Source organism: Dermacentor albipictus, chromosome 6 (assembly GCF_038994185.2).
Source record: "Dermacentor albipictus isolate Rhodes 1998 colony chromosome 6, USDA_Dalb.pri_finalv2, whole genome shotgun sequence".
Taxonomy (NCBI): domain Eukaryota; kingdom Metazoa; phylum Arthropoda; class Arachnida; order Ixodida; family Ixodidae; genus Dermacentor; species Dermacentor albipictus.
In genome coordinates this window covers 73,069,734-73,096,087 of record NC_091826.1, presented here as the reverse complement: position 1 = coordinate 73,096,087, position 26,354 = coordinate 73,069,734, and the positions used below count along the sequence as shown (strand labels likewise).

The 26,354-nt window shown below is 42.8% G+C and overlaps 1 protein-coding gene across 6 annotated transcripts; it reads left to right on the top strand.

Annotated features, from left to right (window-relative positions):
- The first annotated feature begins 115 nt into the window (after nt 1–115).
- LOC139061190 (zinc finger protein 596-like) lies at nt 116–25,632 on the top strand. 6 transcript variants are annotated; one of them, XR_011515247.1, is made up of 4 exons: nt 116–395; nt 12,824–13,000; nt 20,372–20,521; nt 23,591–24,046. XR_011515247.1 is itself a non-coding variant. In XM_070540839.1 (3 exons), the coding sequence occupies exons 1-3, from the start codon at nt 334–336 to the stop codon at nt 24,073–24,075; spliced, it is 624 nt and encodes a 207-aa protein (XP_070396940.1). In that variant the 5' UTR covers nt 116–333; the 3' UTR covers nt 24,076–25,632. The 6 variants fall into 6 exon arrangements, 1 of the variants encoding a protein (XP_070396940.1); XR_011515246.1 differs by lacking the exon at nt 23,591–24,046 and adding an exon at nt 21,716–21,793 and having other exon boundaries at nt 116–443; XR_011515248.1 differs by lacking the exon at nt 20,372–20,521 and having other exon boundaries at nt 116–443.
- The last annotated feature ends 722 nt before the right edge of the window (nt 25,633–26,354 follow it).

Sequence of the window (26,354 nt, the reverse complement as noted above, 5' to 3'; positions counted from 1 at the left end):
GGTCTGTTTTGGCTGTCACTCTGCGTCATCTGGCGACACTGAGCTCAAAGCATGCAGGGCACTCAAGGATAGCGCAAGCTCTTTATTCTATGGGCACAAGTACAGTGTACTAGAATTGCTTCTAGTTCACTGTAGCACAAGCACGTTTGCGGTTGGCTTGTCCACGGGAACGCGCCACTTTCATCCTAAAGCTCATTCGCAAAAGTGATGTGGGATATTCAGCTGGTGACAAAAATGTTTTGTGATATTCCGTAGTCTTTCGTGCGTCACCGGACAAACTGGCGTGGAATACAACTCCAGTCGCGGGGTCCGCGGTATCGTTGCAAGTGCGGAATGTCAAACGCAATGGACGGCGCACAGACGACGACGTGCTATGCATCGACAGTCAAGTATGAGTGAGTGTCGCCTGGGTCATTACGTGAATAAATTTCCATCCTGTGGAGGTAATGTACGCACGTTTCATTCTTCGTGATTATAAGAAGCTGAAGCATGCTACTTTGTTATCAAAAATGAGGTGCGCGGTAGATTTTGATGCACATAAAAATCGTTTTCCTGCGTTGAATTCGTGTAACGTGGGTAAATAGGTGTCCCCATGAAAAGTAGTAAAGTGTATAATTCATGCGTTCGTCTCGAGCTAACCCATGGAGCCGTAACTTCAAGGATAAATATATCTTAGGAAGCCGGAGGCTATATATACACACTGAAACAACAGAAAATAACACCGTCTTGTGTAGAACATATTAATTTTTATCACGCGCGTGAACGAAACGTTTAGCGGAGAGCAACAACGGCGTTTTGTCTTCGTGGTGCTTTATTTATGATGTTACTAGAGAGATTTTAGTATTGGGGACGCAAGGCGTTGGGGCCCCAAGCGCTTGGTGCGTTTGCGTTTGCGTACGCAAGCAGAAACGTGTTATAGGTTAGCGGCCCCAAACGCAAACCGCAATGAGGTCGCATGCGCTCGCAGCACCACCAACGTCTGATCGTTGCTGCGTTATCATGTTATAAAATATGAAATGAAGCATATGAAGTAAAGTACATTAAACACTTTTTATTAGAAGCAGTTAACAGAGAGGTTTACAGCGTCCGGTAATCGGGTAAACGCAGGCTGGGAAGTTGGGGCGGAGCCACGAACTAGAGCGGCCTGCATGGTGCTGCCACCTGGTGGCGCAAAGCTCAAACAGACAAAAGCAGCTAATATTGCAGTAACCAAGTGTATTTTACTTTGCTGCGGGTATAAATTTTTGGCAGCAACACAATTAAGCCAGTGCCGATAATTTACACCAGCAGCGAAGTAGAATAGACTTGGTTACAGCAATATTAGCTGCTTTTGTGGATTTGAGCTTTGCGCCGCCAGGTGGATGCACCAAGCAGGTCGCTCCCATTTATGGCTCTGCCCCAACACCCCAACTGCGTTTATCCGAATACCAGACATGCTAAACCTCTCTAATACACATAAAAACGACGTCTGTCGACACTTGGCGAAAGATTTATTAGATTATCTACCCGCTAGCTACTTGTAAGTTCTCCTACACCGCAAGAGTCACGTGGGTATAACGTGACCTCTTAGGGGCAGCGATGTTTTCGGCCGCTCCAACAACCCAAGGACGCAAGTAGACGTAGCGGTCTGCGCATGCGCAGTAACGTCGCCCCTAGTTCTTGCGTACGCAAGCCGCTTGCGTCCCCAACACTAAAACTCCCTACTGTAACATAGCAGGGAGCTAAATTGAAACTCGATTTAACGAAGTGATGACCACGTTTGAATTACTTCATTAAATCGGGAAGTTCGGAAAATCGAATAATGGATTTTTAGGCCCATCTAAATCTAAAGTTGTAACGTAACGACATCCAAAACGCACCGTGGCATTGTATTTGCCGCTAGCCCATGCCTGCGCGTGTAAGAAGCCTGCGAGAGAGGCCAAATACCGTAAAGCCCCTTGATAATTTGAAAGTAGCGACACTCTCCTCCCCACAGTGCTTTCCCCGCGATTCTCGCGCGCCAGCTGCGAGCGCTGCGTAAGGCACGCCCTTTCTCCCAAGGTAACTTTTCTATGCAAATGAGGGGGGGAGGTACCTTTACTAGTACAAATGTTAATAATGCCCGCCATTCGTCATAAAGACGTGTAAACCTACAAAAGAGAAATGAAATAAGGTGTACCTCACAGGTACGCCTGTGACATATACCTCTCCTTTACTATGCTAACAAGGAACCCCATCAAATAGACTCACGCAGGAAAGAAGAACAGGAAGAACACTGCCAAGAACAATTAAAAAAGTGAAAGTGTAAAATAAAGATGTGCATGGTAGCATACAACTTAAAAAGAAACAGCAGTTGGCAACCAAGGCACACGGATCGCACGGGGTTGTGTTACTCCGCCAGCCAATCACAGAAGCAAACACAGTCGTCGTCATGCGGCCTTTTAAAAATTGCGTCGTGCTTGATACCTCTGAAGTGTCTGCTGTTCTTGAAGAGTCTTTTCATCGATGGAAGCAACGAGCTGGGCAACAGAAATGGACAAAGTGTATAGAGTCTCAGCATTTCACTCTTCAAAAGTCTGCCTGCCATGGTTGCTTAGTGGCTATGATGTTGGGCTGCGAAGCACAAGGTCGCGCGATCGAATCCCAATCCCTGCCACGGCGGCCGCATATTCAATTGGGGCGAAATGCGAAAACACCCATGTACTTAGATTTAGGTGTACGTTAAAGAACTCCAGGTCGTCCGGAGTCCCCCACTACGGCATTCCTCATGGTTTCTGCACGTATAACTCTATAATTAATTAATTAAATCTTCAAAAGTCTGCGGTACAATTCATTTCACTTCTGAGCCAGTTTTACTCATGAAACTTGACTGCCAACTGAAGTACAACTTGACAATATACTGCATAGTTGCAGCAAAGCAAATATTTTATTTCAGTTCAATAAAGAATTAGGTATTCGACATTCCACTATTATAGGCGAGGGAGAACGTTTAAAGTTACGTATAATTACGTAATTATGTAGGGGATTAATTATAATTATAGTAACGAGGGAGAACATATAAAGTATAAAGTATAATTTTATTTTTGTGGTTATCACTTGATTCGCGTAACTGGAAAAGTTTGAAGTACGAATTATTTGCAGCCTCGCGGAGGAAAACTGGCTGGCGGTTATGAAGGCGTGTGCGGGGCTTAACTGCAGACTTAAGTTTTATTCGACTATAGCAGCGTGTTTTGAATTAGCTGTGGAGGAATGATAGAGGAATATACATTTGCGTAACAATCACAGTTCTTTTGGATCCCTCGTTTATTGCTCTACCAAGTGCCACAACCGACTCGTATTGTTATTTGGGAAGTTGCGTAACGATGCGTGGCTGCCAGTCCCGTACAACTGTGTAGAGCGCAGGACGCTGCGGTTCTAGATGCACTGTGCCCACCGCGGAAGGTTAGAAAAACACCTATACATAAGCACATCGGAGAAGTCTCTACGTCAGGTGGCTCAAATGAGAACTGTAGAAGTCTCATTCAAAACATACGGAATTGTTCTACACTTTCGGCGGCGTTTTCTCTACTTCCTTTTTAAGTAAAAAGATATTGATTCATAAATATTTTCATAAACAATGGTTAAATTTGTTAATATTCGCTTTTCCTTCCTGTTTGGCTGCTGCCCCAACTCTCTACCTCAGTAGATCGCTTAATTTCTCAACTCCTTGCGACTCTTGTTTCCAGTTGCCAATTTTGCACGAAAAGTGCGGTACAATTAGGGTAAAGCCAGATGAGGCAATGGGTGACAGTCATATTGCTTATGGGTTTCAGAGCAAGCTTTAGCTCGAGTGCTTCTATCTAAACACCTGTAAAAGGAGAATTCGTTTTTCTCGACAGCCACTGCACCGAATTTGACGAGGTTTGTCGCATTTAAAAGAGAAACTTAAAATCTAGTGACAGCTTATTTCCCATTTTTGATTTAGATTGTCAATTCTTTGTTAAAAAAATTGGCAATAAATAAAAAATTTCAGAAAACGAAACTTTCAAGTTTACAACTCTCTTAACTCAGCAAGAAAAAATAATATCAATTCTGTTAATTGCATCTGATACATCAAAAGGGGACAACATTGATATGTTACATACGAATCTAAAATAGCTCAGTAATATGGAAATACAGTTTCTGTAGAACCCTTGTACACAGCGTAACAAATTCACGTAAGATACAAATTGACATATCAAATTTGTCCACTTTGAATGATCTAATGGATGTCATTTACAGAACTGCAGTATCTAGTTTAATTTAATTAAAATTAGTCCACGGGTCAACTCAGAAAAGCATTTTTGCGTTTTACATGTATATGAATAGGCCGCGTCAGAGTTGGGTCTGAGCTAAAGCTTCCTCTTAAGGGTTATTGCAGGGCTTGACGATGGACGCTGTTTCACATTATTTTATTTTCCGCCTTATCTAATCCATATTGCAGTTATATGGTTCCGAGGATCTGCCACCGTAGCGGTGAACCGTCACTGGAGGAAAAAATAAAGCAAAAGGACAAGTTAAACGCAATTAGTGTTTTGTCTGGCCGCAACTCGTTTCTCGTGTGTACAGACCAGCCGACTACGAACCGAATCCCTTTCTTGGTCACTGGATCAGTCTAAACAAAGAAGGTTGAACTAACAAAGCAACAGCAATGCGCGCGACTGTTGAATCATCATCATCATCAGCTTGGTTACGCCCACTGCAGGGCAAAGGCCTTTCCCATACTTTTCCAACTACCCCGGTCATGTACTAATTGTGGCCATGTTGTCCCTGCAAATTTCCTAATCTCATCTGCCCACCTAACTTTCTGCCGTCCCCTGCTACGCTTCCCTTCCCTTGGAATCCAGTCCGTAACGCTTAATGGCTATCGGTTATCTTCCCTCCTCATTACATGTCCTGCCCATGCCCTTTTCTTTTTCTTGATTTCAACTAAGATGTCATTAACTTGCGTTTGTTCCCTCACCCAATCTGCTCTTTTCTTATCTCTTAACGTTACACCCGTCATTCTTCTTTCCATAGCTCGTTGTGTCATCCTCAATTTAAGCAGAACCCTTTTCGTAAGCCTCCAGGTTTCTGCACCATACGTGAGTACTGGTAAGACACAGCTGTTATACACTTTCCTCTTGAGGGCTAATGGCAACCTGCTCTTCATGATCCGGGAATGCCTGCCAAACGCACCCCAGCCCATTCTTATTCATCTGATTATTTGTCTCATGATCCGGATCCGCGGTCACTACCTGCCCTAAGTAGATGTATTCCCTTACCACTTCCAGTGCCTCGCTACCTATCGTAAACTGCTGTTCTCTTCCGAGACTGTTAAACGCTACTTTAGTTTTCTGCAGATTAATTTTTAGACCCACCCTTCTGCTTTCTCTCTCCAGGTCAGTGAGCATGCATTGCAGTTGGTCCCCTGAGTTGCTAAGCAAGGCAATATCATCAGCGAATCGTAAGGTACTAAGGTATTCTTCATTAACTCTTATCCCCAGTTCTTCCCAATTCAGGTCCGTTGAATAGGTGGTGACAACTTAACGCATCTCGAGTTAATCGCACGAGCACCGAATCTGTGAGGAAGCTGGCCTTCACACCCCAAGAGATGCCGATAACTACCGGCATCCAAAAGGAGTGAAAAAGGCAGCGAAACGTTGACCGCCAAATAGGTGTCAAGTCTCAACATTGATTTGGCAGCGCTTTAGAAATGTGTGTGTGGAGTGGTGGCGTGGGTGGGGAGGGGGGCCCCGTATGCCGTTTAATTTCGGGGGGGGGGGGGGGGGGCGGAGAGGTGCTCCCCTGGGCCGCCCCCTGGATACGTGCCTGAAAACAAGCAATATGCAAGATCCACATGTTTCCAAGCACAACAGCAAGGGGCCCAATCGTCGTGCAAAAATATGGGGGGGGCAAAGCTAATTCCTGCAGCGGGATGCGCAAGGGGCAAGTAGGAGGTCAGGACGTCGTGTGGTGGCACCAAAGTTCGAAAGAGTTTTAGTACTTTCAAATTATCAAGGGACTTTAATATACCACTGCCCCTTGCTCCATCTGCTGCGTAAGAATGCTAGGGACTGCCGAGTCCGTTGTTCTGTGCATGAGCGCGGCGTGCAGCCTTGTCAAAGTAAAGATAGGCCTGTGACTAGGGTGCCTAGATGTTTTAGCCCAATAGCATGCTGAAGGAAAACCCGCCTGTGTCAAAATTAGAAAAAAATCATGGCTTTTTTATTGATTCATTTCTGGAAAAGCTTCATTAAATCAAGTTTAACGCAAGCTAGTTTTTTAAAATTCGGGTTCATGACAACATCGAACCTTATGGGTATTTGCCAGGGAACGGAAATTGCTTCTTTAGATAGGGAACTTTGTAAAACCGGGTTTACCTGATTTACAAAGTCCCCATTGGCAGTTGGCGGTTTGGTAGTCTTGGCAGTTGAAATGGTCGTCCATTTTTCATCACAAGCTCAGTGCAACCATTCATTATCGTTGATTGAAGTATGTTCAGCATATGCTCACTTGCCTGGTCTTTGGTACAAGGGACTCATCTTTACTGGGCAGCAACAAATGCTTTGTGGACACCACCACTGTTTTAGCAAACATTTGCTTATACTGGTCCTTGTAATGTTGCTGCACGTGATGCTCCAGCTTGGAACCATGATAGCCTAAGATGACTTTGGACAGTTTCCAATTCGGTAAACAGACTTTTTGAAGTAACATTTAATTTGGAGAACTTGAGGGGCAGATTTCTTTCTGTTGCACCCCTTCAAGCATTCTCTTTCTCGAGCCACTCAAGACAGGGTGAAAGAGGGTAACAATTTGCATGCAAAGTCAACACCCGAAAGTTGTTCTTGTGGTATTTAATACATTATGCGAACTCTGCAACTACTGGCAATTGAAGCTTGACATTATGATCTGTGCACAGCAGGCAGCAATTACCGACGCAGAGAAAGCAACTGAGCACAGTAAGAGAAAACGAGGGCCCATGTGGTGAACTTGTGTTCCTGCACCCAAAGAAATACTCTCAGGCTCTGAGACTGGCATGGGCTTGTGAACCCAAGCTAAAGGTATTCTGCCGCTGCTTTTTCTAATTTCTATGCTGTCGGTACATGTTTAACATTGTGGTAAGCTGAACTCCACTTAGTTAGGTTAGTGCAGCATTTTCAGAGTGACAAGGCACATTGTGGCAACCACAAAGGGCTGTTTTTGCTTCATCATCATCATCAGCCTGGTTACGCCCACTGCAGCGCAAAGGCCTCTCCCATACTTCTTCAACTACCCCGGTCATGTACTAATTGTGGCCATGTTGTTCCTGCAAACGTCTTAATGTCATCCGCCCACCTAACTTTCTGCGGCCCCCTGCAACGCTTCCCTTCCCTTGGAATCCAGTCCGTAACCCTTAATGACCATCGGTTATCTTCCCTCCTCACTACATATCCGGCCCATGCCCATTTCATTTTCTTGATTTCAACTAAGGTGTCATGTACGCGTGTTTGTTCCCTCACCCAATCTGCTCTTTTCTTATCCCTTAACGTTACACCTATCATTCTTCTTTCCGTAGCTCGTTGCGTCGTCCTCAATTTAAGTAGAACCCTTTTCGGTAGCCTCCAGGTTTCTGCCCCGTATGTGAGTACTGGTAAGACACAGCTGTTGTGCACTTTTCTCTTGAGGGATAATGGCAACCTGCTGTTCATGATCTGAGAATGCCTGCAAAACGCACCCCAGCCCATTTTTATTCTTCTGATTATTTTCGTCTCATGATCCGGATTCGCCGTCACTACGTGCCCTAAGTAGATGTATTCCCTTACCGCTTCCAGTGCCTCGCTACCTATTGTAAATTGCTGTTCTCTTCCGAGACTATTAAACATTACTTTAGTTTTCCGCAGATTAATTTTCAAACCCACCCTTCTGCTTTGCCTCTCCAGGTCAGTGAGCATGCATTGCACTTGGTCTCCTGAGTTACCAAGCAAGGCAATATCATCAGCGAATCTCAAGATGCTAAGGTATTCTCCATCAACTTTTATCCCCAATTCTTCCCACTCCAGGTCTCTGAATACCTCCTGTAAACATGCTGTGTATAGCATTGGAGAGATCGTACCTCCCTGTCTGACGCCTTTCTTTATTGGGATTTTGTTGCTTTCGTTATGGAGGACTACGGTGGCTGTGGAGCCGCTATAGATATCTTCCAGTATTTTTACATATGGCTCATCTACACCCTGATTCCGTAATGACTCCACGACTGCTGAGGTTACGACTGAATCAAACGCTTTTTCGTAATCAATGAAAGCTATATATAAGGGTTGGTTGTATTCCGCACATTTCTCTATCACCTGATTGATAGCGTCAATATGGTCTATTGTTGAGTAACCTTTACAGAATCCTGCCTGGTCCTTTGGTTGACAGAAGTCTAAGGTGTTCATGATTCTATTTGCAATTACCTTAGTAAATACTTTGTAGGCAACGGACAGTAAGCTGATCGGTCTATAATTTTTCAAGTCTTTGGCGTCCCCTTTCTTAGCGTTCTTCCGAGATTCCAGTACGTTCGACGTCATGAGGCATTGTGTATATAGGGTGGCCAGTCTTTCTAGGACAATGTTCCTACCATCCTTCAACAAATCTGCTGTTACCTGATCCTCCCCAGCTGCCTTCCCCCTTTGCATAGCTCTCAAGGAGTTCTTTACTTCTTCCGGCGTTACTTGTAGGATTTCAAGTTCCTCTAGACTATTCTCTCTCACATTATCGTCGTGGGTGTTACTGGTACTGTATAAATCTCTATAGAACTCCTCAGCCACTTAAATTATCTCATCCATATTAGTAACGATATTGCCTGCTTTGTCTCTTAATGCATACATCTGATTCTTGCCAATTCCTAGTTTCTTCTTCACTGTTTTTAGGCTTCCTCCGTTCCTGAGAGCATGTTCAATTCTATCCATATTATACTTCCTTATGTCAGCTGTCTTACGCTTGTTCATTAACTTGGAAAGTTCTGCCAGTTCTGTTCTAGCTGTAGGGTTAGAGGCTTTCATACATTGGCGTTTCTTGATCAGATCTTTCGTCTCCTGCGATAGTTTACTGGTATCCTGCCTAACGGAGTTATCACCAACTTCTATTGCGCACTCCTTAATGATGCCCATAAGATTGTCGTTCATTGCTTCAACACTTAAGGTCCTCTTCCTGAGTTAAAGCCGAATACCTGTTCTGTAGCTTGATCCGGAATTCCTCTAGTTTCCCTGTTACCGCTAACTCATTGATTGGCTTCTTATGTACCAGTTTCTTCCGTTCCCTCCTCAAGTCTAGGCTAATTCGAGTTCTTACCATCCTATGGTTACTGCAGCGCACCTTGCCGAGCACGTCTACATCTTCTGTGATGCCAGGGTTAGCGCAGAGTATGAAGTCGATTTCATTTCTAGTCTCACCATTCGGGCTCCTCCACGTCCACTTTTGGCTAACCCACTTGCAGAAAAAGGTATTCATTATCCAGATATTATTCTGTTTCGCAAACTCTACTAATAACTCTCCCCTGCTATTCCTAGTGCCTATGCCATATTCCCCCACTGACTTGTTTCCAGCCTGCTTCTTGCCTACCCTGGCATTGAAGTCGCCATCAGTATAGTGTATTTTGTTTTGACTTTACCCATCACCGATTCCTCGTCTTGATAAAAGCTTTCGACTTCCTGGTCATCATGACTGGATGTAGGGGCGTAGACCTCTACTGCCTTCAATTTGTACCTCTTATTAAGTTTCACAACAAGACCTGCCACCCTCTCGTTAATGCTATAGAATTCCTGTATGTTACCAGCTATATCCTTATTAATCAGGAATCCGACTCCTAGTTCTTGTCTCTCCACTAAGCCCCGGTAGCACAGTACGTGCCCGCTTTTTAGCACTGTATATGCTTCTATTGTCCTCCTAACCTCATTGAGCCCTATTAAATCCAATTTACTACCCTCTAATTCCTCCAATAACACTGCTAAACTCGCCTCACTAGATAACGTTAATCGTTGCCAGGTTCAGATTCAATGGCGGCCTGTCTGGATCATTATTGCAAAAATCATTACTGCAAAAAACATTTGCAGTAATGATTTTGCGCGTCAGTAATTTTTTTCTTATTTGATGAATCCATCTCACCCTTCAAATGGCAAGAAAAGAACATTTGTGCAAGAATTTCTTAAGTCTTTATATCTTTCTTTTGACATCCATATACTTAGAAAACGAAATATGAGAACATTCTGACAAAAACTAAAAGTTACACTAGGTCGATATTTGCTGACCTGCCAGTTAACGGTTAAAGTGCAAGCTTAGAGGGCACAGTTTTGCTCTTGCTCGACAAATGTTAGCATGGCATTTGTAGTCAGAATCCTTCTTCATATGGAAACAAACAAAGCAGTTGCTTCCACTCTTGAGGGACAGGAACGTTGCACTTGAAACATTTCAATCCAGACACTCCTTTGTGGTATCCAGCACAGTGACCTGTGTAACGGCATGAAGTGGCCCCTCGGAATGCTCTCCTGTAGCAAGCGGCAAGTGACTTGCGTTGTCATACCATGAGTCCTTTGCAGGTATCAGGTGCTTCCATTTGACAGAGGGCAGCTGAATGCTGTGCAGAGCAGGCCTTTTAATGGAGTACGGTATTATGCTTTGTTTTGCAGACTTTGGGCATTTAGTCATGAAAATGTGGAAATCCTTTAGCGGCATGGTTTGCTCAGATATGGCGGCGCAGTTTCTCTTATAAACGGGCCAAGTGTTTACAATGCTGACCTCAAGTGCATAGCCAAAAAGTGGAAATTGCCATCTGTGACCTTTAGCAGCTGTCTTGTAGATATGGACCACCATATCTGAGCGGTCTGTGCTTTCCGTATGTTCATTATATGTGTGAATAATTGCTGGACAAGTCACTGGCGCTTTTGCTACTGATGCGCGACCATATCTCCAGGCTTCTCCAACAGGTTCCTCACCACGTGCATTGCTCAGCAGTGGGACATTTATTATCATGCCATTTCATTGCAATTATGCCTCCAGAAGAACAGAAGTCAAATGAGCCCCAGTCCTGCTTGGACAACTCCTTGTTTCCTCTTAGGACGTTGTTTGCTCTGCCTGTTATATTTACGCGGGCTATGCCAATGCAGTGAATGCCTAATTCACTTTTCATTCATTTGATCAGTTCGTAGTTTGTGAAATTGTCAGAGAAAACAACTGAGCTACTTGACGCATCTACAGTTTTCGACAATGCCATACAATCTTGGCACCAAGGAGAACGTTCTGTTCTTCTGGGGAGAAATTCACATAGAAAAATGTAGTTGGCTCTTGGTAGAGTAGAAGATCAAGAAATATTCCCGTGAAGATTTACCGGCACAAGATCTTAAAGCCCAATTTATCTGGCTTGTTGCTAATATCCTGAGTGAAGTTTCCAGCACAACGGTCTTTATACGCAACCATCGCCCTGTCCGCACTCTGTTTGCTTTCAGCTGGTTTCATTTTCGTTCACGTTACAAAACTGGCTTCCATTTGCTGGCTTGGCAAAATTATTAGTGAGGTGGACATAATGCCTCAGTGCTTGAAATCTTTTTCTAGGGCATTACATCAGCAACCAGTGCAAACCTTCCATCAAGTGACCAGTAGTATTACAGTGAGGTGAATTTGTACGCACGCGTGAGCACAAGTAAGGCCAGAATAATGGAGAATTTCCATTTCCCTTCTTGCATGCTGCAGATTAGTTCAACAACCTCATCTGTGAACATAAGCTTGAAGTAGGAGTATGGTGATTTCAGCTTGAGTGGCAACTTGTGCACTTTCTCTGGCACTGGAACTTTGGGATTGTCGACTTTTGTTCATGATTAAAAGCTTTTTTAATGTAAAACCCTGCTTTTTGTTTTCGTCATCCTGCATTTCCTCTTCATCATCCGGTGTTTATGCTTCATTGTCAAAGACAGGGATCAAGATATGACTGCGGTTTTTCAGTTTTTCTTTTTTTCAAAGCGACGTTCGCTTGGGTGAGGAAAAGCGCTTTGCACACACGACCAACTGAGTCCTGGCATTTAGATGTTTCCTTTGCCTGGTGACAGTCTGCCAATTTTGGTATAATCAGTGCCATTGGCGCTTGAACCCACCTTCTGAGTCGCTGGGTTCTAGTGGGACATAAGCAACACCTTGCTGTGTTCTAGTTTTCCCATAAAACATCATCTTGTCCATGACTAGAAAGAGACAACAATACTATACTTAATATAAGAAGGTCGCAGGGCGCCGCTTTCATAGCAAAAGAGATTGCTGATCATAATTAATTCACTTAAAATTTAAAGAACATGAAAGTTGGTGCGCTAGTGCATAAAAAAAAAGAGAATATTGAATGAACAGAACACTACAGCACTTGACCCAGTCATTCTGTTGCACCCTTCCAATACAAATTTGTCATTATCAGGTGACTGCTCCAAATCTTGTAGATGTATTTCAGTCAAGGCGTACACATGACTAGTTTTGTCATACAGCTGTGTTTGAATCTCGACCCATTTTTCCTGATTTTGACCACCCTGCATGTTCATGTAAAAAAATTTACTGTCACTTTACTCATTGTTTGTGTGCCTTTTCTTAACTCCTTGTGTTCTAATTCTGCTCCTTTCTGGTGTGTTGCTGCATACAATGCTTAATTTACCTTCCTGATTGCCTCGGGCCTGCCTAAAAAAGCCAATGCCCATGCCGTGAATTGAGGTCCAACTGTGTTGCCACACTCTCGCTAAAATTTATCCGTTCAAACACAAAAGCACCTTTGCTTTGTTTGGTGCACTTCTCTGTTAATGTCAGTGACTAAAATTCACTGCCTTAGCCAGCATCCAAATCTCTCACATTGTCTCTGTAGGGTCAGTGCTGAAACCGGTGTGAATGGTTGGACCTACTGGCCAGGTCCGGCCAGCAGGTCCATATGTGTATGGTTTGTGCTGACTATACACATATGGTCAGTACAGACGGCCAGGAGCAAGGAGAAGGCCAGGAGTGCTCACCTCCACCTACCCTCTCTATTATCCCTGGGCATATGGTACGTATGTTCGAAAACCTAACAAAGAACACTGCGCTTTTCCTCTTCTCCTCTGCCAAAAGCTGTACTTGAGGCCACAATGCCCTCCCCCATGTCTCATCCTCACCATTTGCTTTGTTGTCGTCTTCTGCAGCCGGCATGTCAATGGGAGCTCCTCCGTGACGATCACTGATGTGTTTGTCACTGCTTTCTGGCATAGCAGTTTTGGCTTCCTTACCTGTTCTCACTTCGAAGCCAGTCACATCGAAGTGATCAAAACAGGCGGGCACCATAGTAGAGCAGTAGCTTCCAGGTTTGTTTTATGTGGATGACATTGTGTTGCTAGCTGACAAGCAAAGTGATATGCAACATCTGGCTAATATCTGTGGGGAGGAAAGTGTTGAGGATTAAGATATAGCTTTAAAAAATCGGGTTTTATGGCTTTAATAAAACAGTGAACAGACAGTTTTAATGCAGGGCCAGGAAACACCTCGGGTAAAAATATAAATGTACCTTGGTGTATGGATAAACGAAGGTGATGGATATCTGGAGACACTGGGAAAAAACAATAATAGCGAAAGAAAAGAGAAATGAGGCCATAATGAAATGTAGGGCGTTATGGGGATATAATAGGTACAAGGTGCTCCGGAGTATGTGGAAAGGTGTATTGGTTCCGGGCCTTACATTTAGAAATGCGGTTGTTTGCTTGAAGTAGAGGGTCCAATTAGGACTCGATGGCAACCAAAGGTCAGTGGAATGCCTCGCATTGGGCACTCACGCGAACACTACACATGAAGCTGTGCAGGGTGATATGGGCCAGGCAAGTTTTGAAGTGAGAGAAGCCCACAGTAAAATTAATTTTTCTCTAGTACATGTTGTATAATTGGACTTTAAAAGTTTTTGATAATTTGTGCAGAAGATTCGTAGGTAAATAATGCTTCCCTCTCTGTGTGGCTATGAATAGATTGGTGCAGGAGCACGTGTGACAAGCACAGCCTGCATTGGCTCTCATGCATGCGGCCGCGCTTTCTTGCTTCCTGCCTTTTCTGTTTTAGTTCAGTGGCATTGGTTTGCATTGTAATGCTCTTTGGTAGTGCTAGAGAAACTTTTACAGTTATGGTCTCATTCCAGTAGCCGTTTAGATTGGCAATGGTGCCCGCCGCCGCTGCCTTCACCGCTGGTGTCCGATGTCCGTAGCGGCTATCGCCGCGAATGAGAAACAAAATGCCCATTTCCCGCCGGGATTGAATGTGGGCCTGCTGTGCGGCAGTAAGTTACTCTACCACTTAGCCATGCCAGCGCTTGCTAGTATACCATGAAAAAATTCCCTATAATCGCGTCCGAACAAGCGAGAAGACACGAGATGTCACATGCGCGCCCTGTAGCATCAATGTATGCACCTTTTGCAATGCATTTGCATATTATTACACCAGGTAGAATGCCATTTGAGAAAATTATCTATTCTTATAGGTCTCGAAAATAGATTATTTACCACTACAAATATTCTAGCACACATTGTGGCACAGCGTATTGTGCATAATGAAATGCTCTTTCCAAAAACATGCGTTGCCAAACAAAAAATTTATTAGGTAAAACATATACATTCTAGAAAGCGCCATTTTTGCTGCCAGTTGGTAAAAACAAGAAAGAAACCTAATTTCTACAAAAGCATTAATATCGAAGGAAATTCAGAATATACATTTCAAAGATAAATAACCTAGGAATAGTGTCTGAAAAAATAAATGCTCAGTACACCGCCGTTCATCGGGTACTAAAAAAAGACTAAGACCAATTCATCACTCATGCGATGCGGTGAAGCAGTTCCTGGATTTTGTGAAGCATAGGTGCACTCCGCACATTTCCCACAAAACTTCTGGTTTTTGTTCAGCTTTGCGGTCCCCGTAACATATTTTGCAGTTCTGCCTTTTCAGCATCTTCTGAGAATGGTCCGATGAGAAGTCCAAGGAACATACTTCACTACTGCGTCTAGAGTCATGCACCTCTTCTAGGACCGATCGCTCCCAGCGTAGCTGGGCAACTACATGATGATGCATCCAAGCATGTCTGTTTGCATTTTTGCAGATTGCATCTATCACCTCTGCAGCGAAGGTGACAGCAACGTCTCTTTTCGCTACAGAATACGTTCATTAGTTTGAAAAAAAGGTCTGTCAAAAATCAAATTGTCAGAGCATGAAAATTTAAACTGATTCTGAAATTTCAGTGCTTGTACTAACTTCTTCTGTACTTTCGCCGAAGGCAACGCGAAATATCTACATCAAATATTTAACAAATCTTTATCAACATGTAGCCTTGCAAAAGAATGGAAAATAGTGAAAGTAATCCCCGATCATTAAGCAGGAAGCAAAAGTGATGTCGGTAATTAGAGACCAATATTGCTAACGTCCATAGTAAGAAAATTATTGGAGCATATCATATTAAAGCATATCACGAGCTATCTAGAGCAATCACAAATATTATCGCCTATCCAGCATGGTTTCCGGCGGGGACTTTCAACCATAACCCAATTACTTGAATTAGCGCATGACTTATCCCAAAGCATTGATAATCAAAAACCAGTTGACTTAATAGCATTCGATTTTTCGAAGGCATTTGATAGAGTAACTTATCAAAAACTAATTAGCAAACTTAAAACAACTTTACGCAATGGTTCTATTGTCAATTGGATTGAAGATTACTTAAACAACCGGTTTCAGTATGTTGTTAACAATGAGATTTCTTCCATTCCCAAAGTTACATCGGGGCTGCCTCAAGGGCGCATTCTTGCTCCCACTTTATTCCTTATTTTTATTAATGATGTGCCCTCTAACATCTGCGTTAAAATGAAGCTTTTTGCCAACGACTGCATTCTGTATAATGAAATTAACTCTATGAATGATCACGTTGATTTAAACAGCGCCCCCCATGATGTAGTGAAGCGGTCTATAAAGTGGCAGATGGAACTGAACATTAAAAAGCTGCCTTTTTATCTATAACCCGCAAAAAACATAGGTCGGACTTCAAATACACTATCAGTAACATACCACTCACCCGAGTTCATGAGCGCAAATATCTTGGCTTGATCATTTCACATGACCTAAGATGGGAATCGCACATTAACAGTATCATACCATCTGCTTTAAAACAGCTGTTATTCCTCAGAAGAAGACTTCGAGCTGTGCCACCAGAAATTAAACTGCTATCATACAACGCATTTATTCGCCCAGTTCTCGAATATGGTAACACAATTTGGTTTCCGTATACACAACAGCTTACTAACAAACTAGAAGGAGTGCAGTGAAAGGCAATTAGATTCATCTTTAACAAATACAATAGCAGCGATTCACCTACCCAACTGCTAAAACAAGCCTGTATTCCTACCCTGTGAAACCGCGCCAAACTAGCAAGACTAAAATTATTGTTCCAATTAATATACAATGCATTACGAATAAATACTTCGTCGTATATATCCCTAGCTGACACCAGACCTTCCCGCCATAAGCATTCACTAACACTTAAAGAATATGCATTTCAAACTGACTGCTTTAGATATTCGTTCTTTCCTCTTGCAATAAGAGTATGGAATAGCCTGGACCCCTGCATAACGACTAACACGTCGTTGCCGATATTTGTAACCCTTGTAGAAGAACTGTTGCCCAATAATTAGAATATGTTAGCCGGAAATAACACACCACTCATGTCGTTGTATAATATAAAATATGTATGAGCATTGTATTTGCCTATGCAATTTCACCCCTTTTTGCCAAATGCGATGTGCCATTCATGTTTTAGTTCCTGTCATATGTGTATATCTGCTTCGTGTCGATTGCAAATATCATTGTTGAAATTGTGTAAACCTGTTTTTATCGCTATTTGTGAGTGTATAATATATGCCCAACCTGTAAAAATCCCACTGGGATTGGCAGTATCTGAAATAAATAAAGAAAAATAAATAAATAAACTACTGGACGGCCTTAAGTGGATAAGCAACAGCTCTAACATGTCGAAATCGGCGTTCTAAAGCATCGATCACCGGTGATCGATTTGAATAGCCATGGTAACCAAACAGTTAAGGAGATGCATACAAAAATGCTAGAAAATATATTATGTTCCAGATTAAATCAAGCTGCCTAGGTGACTGTCACTGCTGCATTTCAAAGGGAATGCCAATAAATCATCATCATTATCATTGTATCATGCCACTTGCCTTGCAATGTCAGAAACGCGCTGCTTAGCATCGATATGTGGGCCCTTTGCATTGCAGTTGCATATTATTACACCAGGAGTTGCAGTTGTATAGGTAGCTGTACAAGGTAGAGAAGTTTTGAGGAATGAAAAGAAGATTATGGAATTGTATAAATATTGGTATAATGAAAAACATGTATGCCATACCTGATTAATTCAAGCAGGCCAGGTAACTGTTTTTTACTGTCTCGTTTCAAAGGGAATGCCACTGAATAATAATCATCAGCATCGTATCATGCCATTTGACATGCAGTTTGACATGCATGCCGTGTGGCGTTGATACGTACAAACTTCACATTGCAGTTCCGTTATATTCCACCAGGTGTCCCAAGATGTAGCAGTTGCATAGAAGAGTTGCATGCTGCACGTAACTGGACCTAGTTAACTCAAGCAGGCTAGATGGCTATTTGTCGCCATCCCGTTTCGAAGGAGATGCCAATAAATCATCATTATCGTCGTCATCAACAGCAACGTACTGTGCCACGAGTCAAGGGATGTGACATATGCGCCACATAGTCTGGATACCTGTGTTTACTCTTCGGGACACGTTACGGTGCCTTTTCGCAAGTACAAACTGCTGCTGAAGAAACTAATTGTAGAGTTACGTGTGTGGCTTTAACTAGTCAGCATCGGGCTCAGCTGACGGCTATGCAGAGAGCAGAACAAGCCGCAGCGCAAACTTGCCATTGATGCCAGGCGGACAGTTCAGATCCTTCTCGTGAAAACAATGTGAAGAGACTTCCCCGCGAAGATCCTGTTGCACATGGTGCTGAAAATGGAGCTTTTATGGAGCCGCTCCAGCTTACACTGTGACTGTGCTGCGTGTACCGTGCAGGCCGGTGGTTCTTTATTTCTTTTACTGACAGGTGCTTTTCTCTTGTCGTATAACTTGGGCAGTGCTGCGCCATATAAAATCACATGTTACCTGAATACATAGCCTTGATCATATGATTGCCTGGCCTGCAATGTTTAAAAACTGTGCATAAATGGTATGACATGTTGTGTTTGCGTTAAAGTACTTGTTAACACAAGGACTAGGTGATGAGCTATATGTGTGTCATGTGCATAAATATGTTACCATCTGTGTATGAGGCCATGCAGTTATGATTGGTGAGACAATGTTGATATGTTTCAGTATCCATAATTTTGTTGCCTCTTCAATTAGTACTAAACTAGGCACTACAAAACTGCCTCACTTAGCTGTTTTTGATTATTTTTGCTCTGCACCTCTCAAGCAATGTGGTTACTAAGTTATGCGCACCTGTTAATGGAAAACATGGAAAGATAGGAGACAGAGAAGTTGATGTAAATATCCGTTTGTGTGACAAAAACACGCTTGTATGACACCAAATGAACCTGTTAGTATCGTCTAGTGTTTCTTGGCCTTAGGGGTTGCTATGGCTTTCAGTAGTTATCTCACTCCTAAAGTGAAGCAAAGTTGAGAGACTGACCTTGGAAATTTTGATAAGGGAGAATGCTCCATAAGGGAGCTTCATCTTCTTTTTCCTCTACATGTTATTAATTGCGATGTGTTGCTAGGAAATGTTGGCGCTCGTGTACTTTCTTAAGTTAGGATTTTATTGACTATCGATTATAATTGCCAAGAACTGCCGACCTGGTTTTCATGTCATTGTGTATCCTGTTATTGCAATCACAGTTATGTGACCACCCAAGGTGCTGTGCTACCACCGTGTTGCCAAGCGATTTATGGCACATACCCAGCTGAGGTGTGGAAGGTTAGGTCTCTAAAGCACGAGAGGTTCGCAGTGTTTTTCAGCAAAAAAATGAAGTAGGTGCACTCTCACGCTCCACTCAAATGGCTGTGCAGCGGAGTCAGGGCAGCATTTGGCCGCCTACTGCTGTTAAGAGTCTTATGAACACAAAATAATTCCTGCTGAGGAGCTGTGGAATTACCAAACTGTGCATACAGTGGCCGTAGCGGCACAGACAGTATACTTCAGCACTCAGGGTTTTCCTTTGGTCTCATTTCATGGGTCATTAAGGTGCAATGCCCCTCAACACCGGTGGCAGCACTCCTCAACATGGCAGCATTGTGAGATGCCTAATAGCTGCCAGGGTGCTGTTTTTGCTACACAACAGCAGTAGTATTGTATGCTGTTTTGCGGTGACATGTTGCCTCCTGTATTCTATAACACTCTCTGACTAAGAAGCATGAGTGTGACACTCAACCTTGCTATTCTTCTCAGTGCTTTGCTCCTTGGGCTAAACTGCCCCTCCCCCCCCCCGCCCCCCACCTTCGCTTTCCCTTGTTTGTTTTTTGTAATTTCAGCATTAAATTTTTTATGATGGCCTGACTTCAACTGAAGTAAACATGTTAAATAATCTGGCCACTCAAAATTTTTGCATAATGGAACTTCTTGATAGCAAGGAATACAGATAGACACATTGAAAAAATTAACCCATCATCAAAGAGGCAATCGTTACTGTACAGGTGTGATGTGCATATGTCACTCACATGATGAAGTGTTCTTAGGTTGGTATTAGTTTCATGTTTTCAGATTTAGCTCTGCCACTGGCGTCGATGTTTTGGTCTTTGCCAGCATTAGTAAGAATAATTTTGTGAGCACTGTGCCATGAGGCATGCCACTTTGAATTCTCAGTTAAGGTACCCATAAATGATTTTGACGACTGTGTACAAAGGCTCCGAGTCGGTAGGGTAGGTCTTTCTGGTCATTAGGAGACAGATGTAGCTGCTCCTTGCATGTTAATTTATAAGGCTCCACAAATGTGCATAGCTACCAATCGTAGTGGCAATGCATTTTCAGCCCCCCTCCCCCTTCTTGCACTACGTAGCAGGGGATAATGATGTCACTCGAGCAAGCGATCCGATCAGCTATCCAAGTTACGTCATAGGGAATGCTTGAAACATGCCGCTTATTTAAGCTTAATTTTAGTACCATATATACATAGTAACTTGTGTACCTTTGAAAGTATGTACACAAATGCAGTTAAGTTAGGTGTTTCATCAAACCAGTGGCTTACACACACCTGAGAATGTGGATTATCTGTTAAAGCTCCAGCGATGGGACACAGTGTTGTTCTCACATGAAAATAGAAGCAGCAATGTCTTCTTTGGTGGCAGAAACATGAAGGCTACCAGCTCTGTATTACACTCATCTTGCACTGCAGGTGTATACAGGTAGTAAACTGCAGCAACTGCAAGCTGCAGAAGACTCGAGTGTTCCATGTAAACGTCAACACCAACATCGTTGGTCAACAGAGTGATCACCTGCAGTGTTGAAAAGAAAAGCACAGTTCTGCATTTGCCAGAGAGCCGAGGTTTGTGCATAATTCACCTAAAATGGCAGCAGAAAAATGCACTAATAAACAGAGATCTGTAAAAAAATGTGTTGCAAAAGCAACTAAACGTGCATCAAATGATTCAAAACATTCACCAAAACGCCACTGTCTTGATTTAGACTTTGGTGTGGTTGTACTGTCGCCACCTACCACGCAGAAAGTGTGGGTTCGATTTCCTGTGTTTGTGTACTTTATCTTCTTATCTTTTTTATTCTAGAATAGCCCATTTCGTCATGTTGAAAAGTTAGCGGCAGCTCTAGCCTAGTTGCGGCAGGGCTTATATTTTTCTGCTGATGGCTACAAAGAACTCTTACAAGTGTAATAGAGAGACATTATTACATTTATGTATTAAATTTTTACATGTTATCAGGTGATTATCAAACCGAAAAAATACCGGAAACAGCTACTTTTTACTTTCTACATTGCATATATGCTTGCAGCAATGCGGGGAACGCCTGGGGCGGCATCCGTCTCTTTTCGCTTTATGTAGCGCAAGCCAGTGAACATTTCGTCTCATACAATCGCGCCTCTATCTGCGATGCAAAGTTTGTTTTGAAGGTTAGCTTCATTTTGCTTTGGCTTAATGAGGAAAACTATGTAGCAATGAGATGTGGGAACATGTTCGGTTCAAAGCAACTGGATGTAGCCAATGCTTGCATCACCGCATGAAGGACGTGGGACATAGCAATGGCTGAATAATTTAGAAGTGGGGAAAGTCGCCTTTAATAAATCTGTACAGCAGTAAACCTGACCAGAACTTTTGTCCTGACTGCAAGGTCAGTGACAGCTGTTCATTCTGGTTCAAGGACCATTTTTCTGGGTGATTTATGGGATGTCACATTCAGTTACTCTGGAAAAGCCTTCGAAAGTCCTGACTCGTCACATTTTTAGTCCCCTGAATGAATGCTCGCAGCAGTATGTTTAGATGTAGTGTTTCAAGGAGTGGACATGGTAATGAAGACTCTGAAGAGATATAAATTTGTATTCAGTTATACTCCAGTCTTATTAAGTAGGTTTGGCATGATTGAATAATGGTTTGTAATTAATAGAGCTCATCATAATGTATTGGTAAGTATAGCTCATAATATGCTTATTGATGCAAAGGAAAGTGCTCATTCAAATGTACTGTTATTGTTCATGCTAGATTTGAAAGCGATCTTGATGCTGTTACAGGTGTGTCCATCCCTCCTACGGGGCATTCAAGTGCTTTGGATTTAGCCCCAGGAATCCTTCTCACCAGACTATTCTTGGGAAGCATCCGCTTGTTTCCCTTCAACATAACAAAGCACTTTGATTTATGATTCATTTAACACTGTGACGGGGTTGTGACTCTGTGTGCAACTACTAAAATTGAAAATCCACTTGCTCCCCTGTAAATTTGTTGGAATCATGAAAGGAAAGAACTGGTTTTAATATGAGTGACTAACTTGTAATCATCTGGGTAAGGAATAATATCACTGCAATATGTTGTACGAGAATGTAGTTTCCTCAAGGTAATACACGGGACGGAATTGTGTTTGTCTTCATAGACCTGTGCAATCGAGGGGTGCAAGTTACCTCAGCACTCTGTAGCGACAGATTGTTCCCACTGCACTTGGGGAAAAAATTATAATGCAGAATGTTAACAGTGTTTACTGATGACGGAAAAAGACGCACACGTGCCTAGCCCCACATATTGCTCTGCTGACATTGATTTCGTGTACATTGGGCTCCAATGTTCCTCACATTCCTGCATTATATTGGGTGTGGTAATTCAGTGCTCCCATTTTTCGCTAAACTTGTGTGTCTGTATTTGTTATTTATGCGGTCCTTTCAAGTCAGGGCGTCCTCCATATTAACATGAACCAACTAGCTTCCTTTATTTCTTTGTTTACATTGCTACTAATGGGAAAACAGTCATTTTCCTAATGCACAGAAATGTGTGTCTATTCTCCATCAAACCTAAGGCTGCTTTGACATCTTTGACTGGTTGTTCATTTTGTTTTGCCATTGTCTCATGTATTATTTCATGTTCATTTCTTTCACACGCTTTCATATGGTTCTACGAGGGCGAGTCAGAAAGCCTTTGCCCCTATATTTTTTTTAGCCAAATTATGGCTCTAAATGTGAAGTCCCATTCCCAACAGTGGACCTTTCTTCGACCGGCCCGACCTTATCTGCCGGTAGCTCCGCAGCATGCCACTCCTGTCAGCTGTTGAAGATGGCAGACGTGCTTCACACATTCTGGGCATACGAGCAACGAATTGTGGAAATCAGAACCGCTCCCAAGCTCCGGTTATTTCATTCGGAGAGTCTGGACCACCTACCATACAGTGTGGGCCTTGCACTTAGTGATTCACATGTTTTCTTTTGATTGACGAAGTTCTTGGCATGACAGCAATTCATGTGCAATGATGAAGACAAGACAGCAGTCCAACGGTGGTTATGCAGTCAGCCGTATAAATTCTACCTTGAGGACATCTGAAATTTAGTGCTGTGATGGCACAATTGTCTGAACCCGTGTGAGGACTATGTGGAAAGATAGTGTAAGGTATGAAGAGTAGTACGTATATTTGCCTGTATATACTTTATTTTAGCTTATAGAAAATAGGGGCAAAGATTATCTGATTCGGCGTCGTATATCACTTGGTGCTTTTGTTGTGTTGCATGGCATTATTACTGTGAAGCCGAAAGCGTATGTTGTAATATTTAGTTATATAGGTGAGTGCATTGCGCACTATTACACATGCAAAGTACTTGGACCATTGATGCATAATATCAATATTTCTGGCAAAATATGACTTCTGTATATTGCCAGCGAGAGTTTTTACCTATTAAGGATAGTTATTTTCACTTAGAGAGATAAAAACTTGTATCAGACACGTGCTGCAAAAGTACACTGCTGCAACGACAGTGATGCTACATGGTTTGAGTAGTTTCACATTATCACACATTTTGCCGACAACCGATGTCGATGTTCCTTTCTTATTTCCAGCTGTTGCACTTTAGTTCTATCATATATGTGACATATTATCGCATCACCTTTCTGTGCTCCCTGTGACTTTGCAGGCTCCTTGCCATTGAAGTCCCTGGAGCAGGACCAGTCGCCTGTGTCCATGCGTGACTCACTGCATTCCTGCCAGCTGTGCCCCTATGTGACTGAGAACAAAAGTCACATGAAGGTGCACCTCTGGACACACACGGGCAAACGCCCCTTCAAGTGCCACCTCTGCCCAAACACATTCACTCAGAAGGCCAACCTGACACGGCACGTATGCACTCACACTAATGAACGTTGCTACCAGTGCCACTTGTGCCCCGAGACATTCACTCAGAAGTACAACCTGACACGGCACGTACGCACTCACACTAATGAACGTTGCTACCAGTGCCACCTGTGCCCCGAGACATTCACTGACAGTAGCACCCTCAAGCGGCATGGGCGCTGTCACACCGGGGAGTGTCTCTTTTCCTGTGTGCACTGCAGTGCATCGTTTTCAACAAAGACACACTTCAACATCCACACGCTCTGTCATGCAGTAAAGAAGCTGTAACAAAAAGTGGTAGACAGCATTTTTTTTGTTAGATTTGCTGATGATTCAATCTTTAATGGCAGAAGGTGGTTAATGAACTGCGTCGTGAAGTTTTCGGCACTCTCAACCATAGCGTTTCTTTTAATATTACATACAGGGACGCGCATATTTTGCTAAAACGGTTTGGAGAAGGATCTTGCACTTACGTTTTAATGTTCTTGCTCAAAGCTTGCAGAAATATTACATTTTGGAGTCCATATTATTCATTGAAGCAATCTTGAGAGTTACTTGGCTGTCTTTTAAAGAAAATGATTATGGACTGCTTTCTTCTGTGAGAGAAATGGGTGCTGCTAAGATGGTACTAGTGCAAGTTATCGAAGTAGCCATTCAGGGAGGGTTTCTGCGTGTTCGAGTGGAGCGGGCAACACGGTTTCCAGGATGTGCAGCTCGTTTTGCTGCAAAATCAACAAATCCAAATGAACGCACAGTCACGCTCTGCTGAATTCTCGGTAATGAATGATAATTGCCTGATAACTGCGTGTTGCCTGCTCTACTTGAACATGCGGTGACCCACCCTGAACGGTTTTTTTCGGCAGCTGCTGGCAGGCAGCGACACTAGCCTGCACTAGTGCCGCCTTTGCAACAGCCATTTTTCTCACAGGTGAAAGCAGTTTATCCTTATTTTATTAAACAAAACAAAAAGCCACAGGCGGGTAACTGTACAATGTGTTACACTGAATGATGTAGACTCCAAAATGTGATCTTTCTGGGAAATTTGAGTATGAACAGTGCAGCGGTAAGTGCAATATCTTTTTTCAAAAACTTTAACCGAGATGGGCTGCAGTTTGTAATGGCAAGCACAGCTCTTACATGGAGAGTTAAAAGGTTACCACGACATGCCATGTGTTTGGCTGCAAAATCAACAAATCCAAATGGATGCACAATCCTGCTCTGCTGGTTCGCCTGTAATGTATGATAAATAAAGTATGTATGCTGTGCAAATTCTCTTGCACAACTAAGAGAATCATGGCCGATGAGTTTTGCTGGAATTGCGATGCCAGAATTTATTTTTCGATGGCCATGTAGACTATGGTTTTTTCAGTACATAATTGATAATGTTGCAGTCTAGATGCTCACGAGCTGCATCTATGAATAGCATCTCGATAGAGAAAGAAAATCTGTTTATATTTATTGCTGTAGAACTTAAGAACCAAGTCACATGCAAGTAGCTCTGCTATACAGGTGCACATGAGATGTACTAGTCGTGTATACCTATGTGGGCTGTACATTGTTGGGGGTTACTCAAGATTTCAGTGCATCTGCTTGCAGCTTACAATTAGAGTCAAGCCCTGAAGAGTTATTCTTTTGCAATGGGTGTTTGCCTAAGGTATCTTGGAAACCCCCTTTTTTTTTTCTTAAGAGTGCAATGAATGTTCAAGTTGTATAGGTTTTAATACTATCAAGACGTTTCTTCTAAGTGGCCTTATAGATTTCATTTGTCAAACTGCAGCAGCTGTATTGTACCATGACCTTAGATATATGTGCATTTTGTACATTTTGTCATCTCATAATGGATGTAGCCAGGCTTGGAGTCTGAACATAGGCTCTAACGGTGCCTTTTATACTGTGCCTGTAGACCTCATGCAATTACACTCAGTTACGTAGTATCCTGCATGGTACTGTAGCTGGATATTTGACATAAGCATCTGCTGAATTATGTGTTATTTTTTTCTGGTCTGAGAAAGTCTCTCAATTTAGTCTTCCACAAGAGGGTAGGGGGGGGGCCTTGTAGCTGCCTCTTACAACCTAATTCTTTTTATTAGTGATCGGCAAGCAGCAAACAGCAGGTCATGTAAGGATTACAGTAGTGCACAGGCCCGGGCTTTGCCGGTGAAAGGGATTTCGCACAGGCCCGGGCCTGATGCCCTAGGGTCTGTGCTGCCTGGCTTGTGCATAAAGCTATGTACTACTTAAGTGGCCAGGTCAGGCGTTCAAGCACACGTGGGATCTCTGCATAGGTCCAAGGCATTCGTTGTGAGACTGAAGTGACAGTTATGGAGATCTTGCTCTTAATTACCTAAAAAAAAAACAAGAACTGAACGATTTCAATTTGCTTGTGTTTGAAGGTTTTGAGAAAGTGTTATATTTTTGTTTTTACAAGAACAAACTGTCCTCCTGAAGCAAAAAGAATTAATACCAGAGACTACTCTCGAGACAGTTTGACTGTGGCCAGTTTTGTGATTGCACTATTTTATTGCGCTTGCTAGAATTGTTGATTGCATTTGAGTTATTTTACTGCA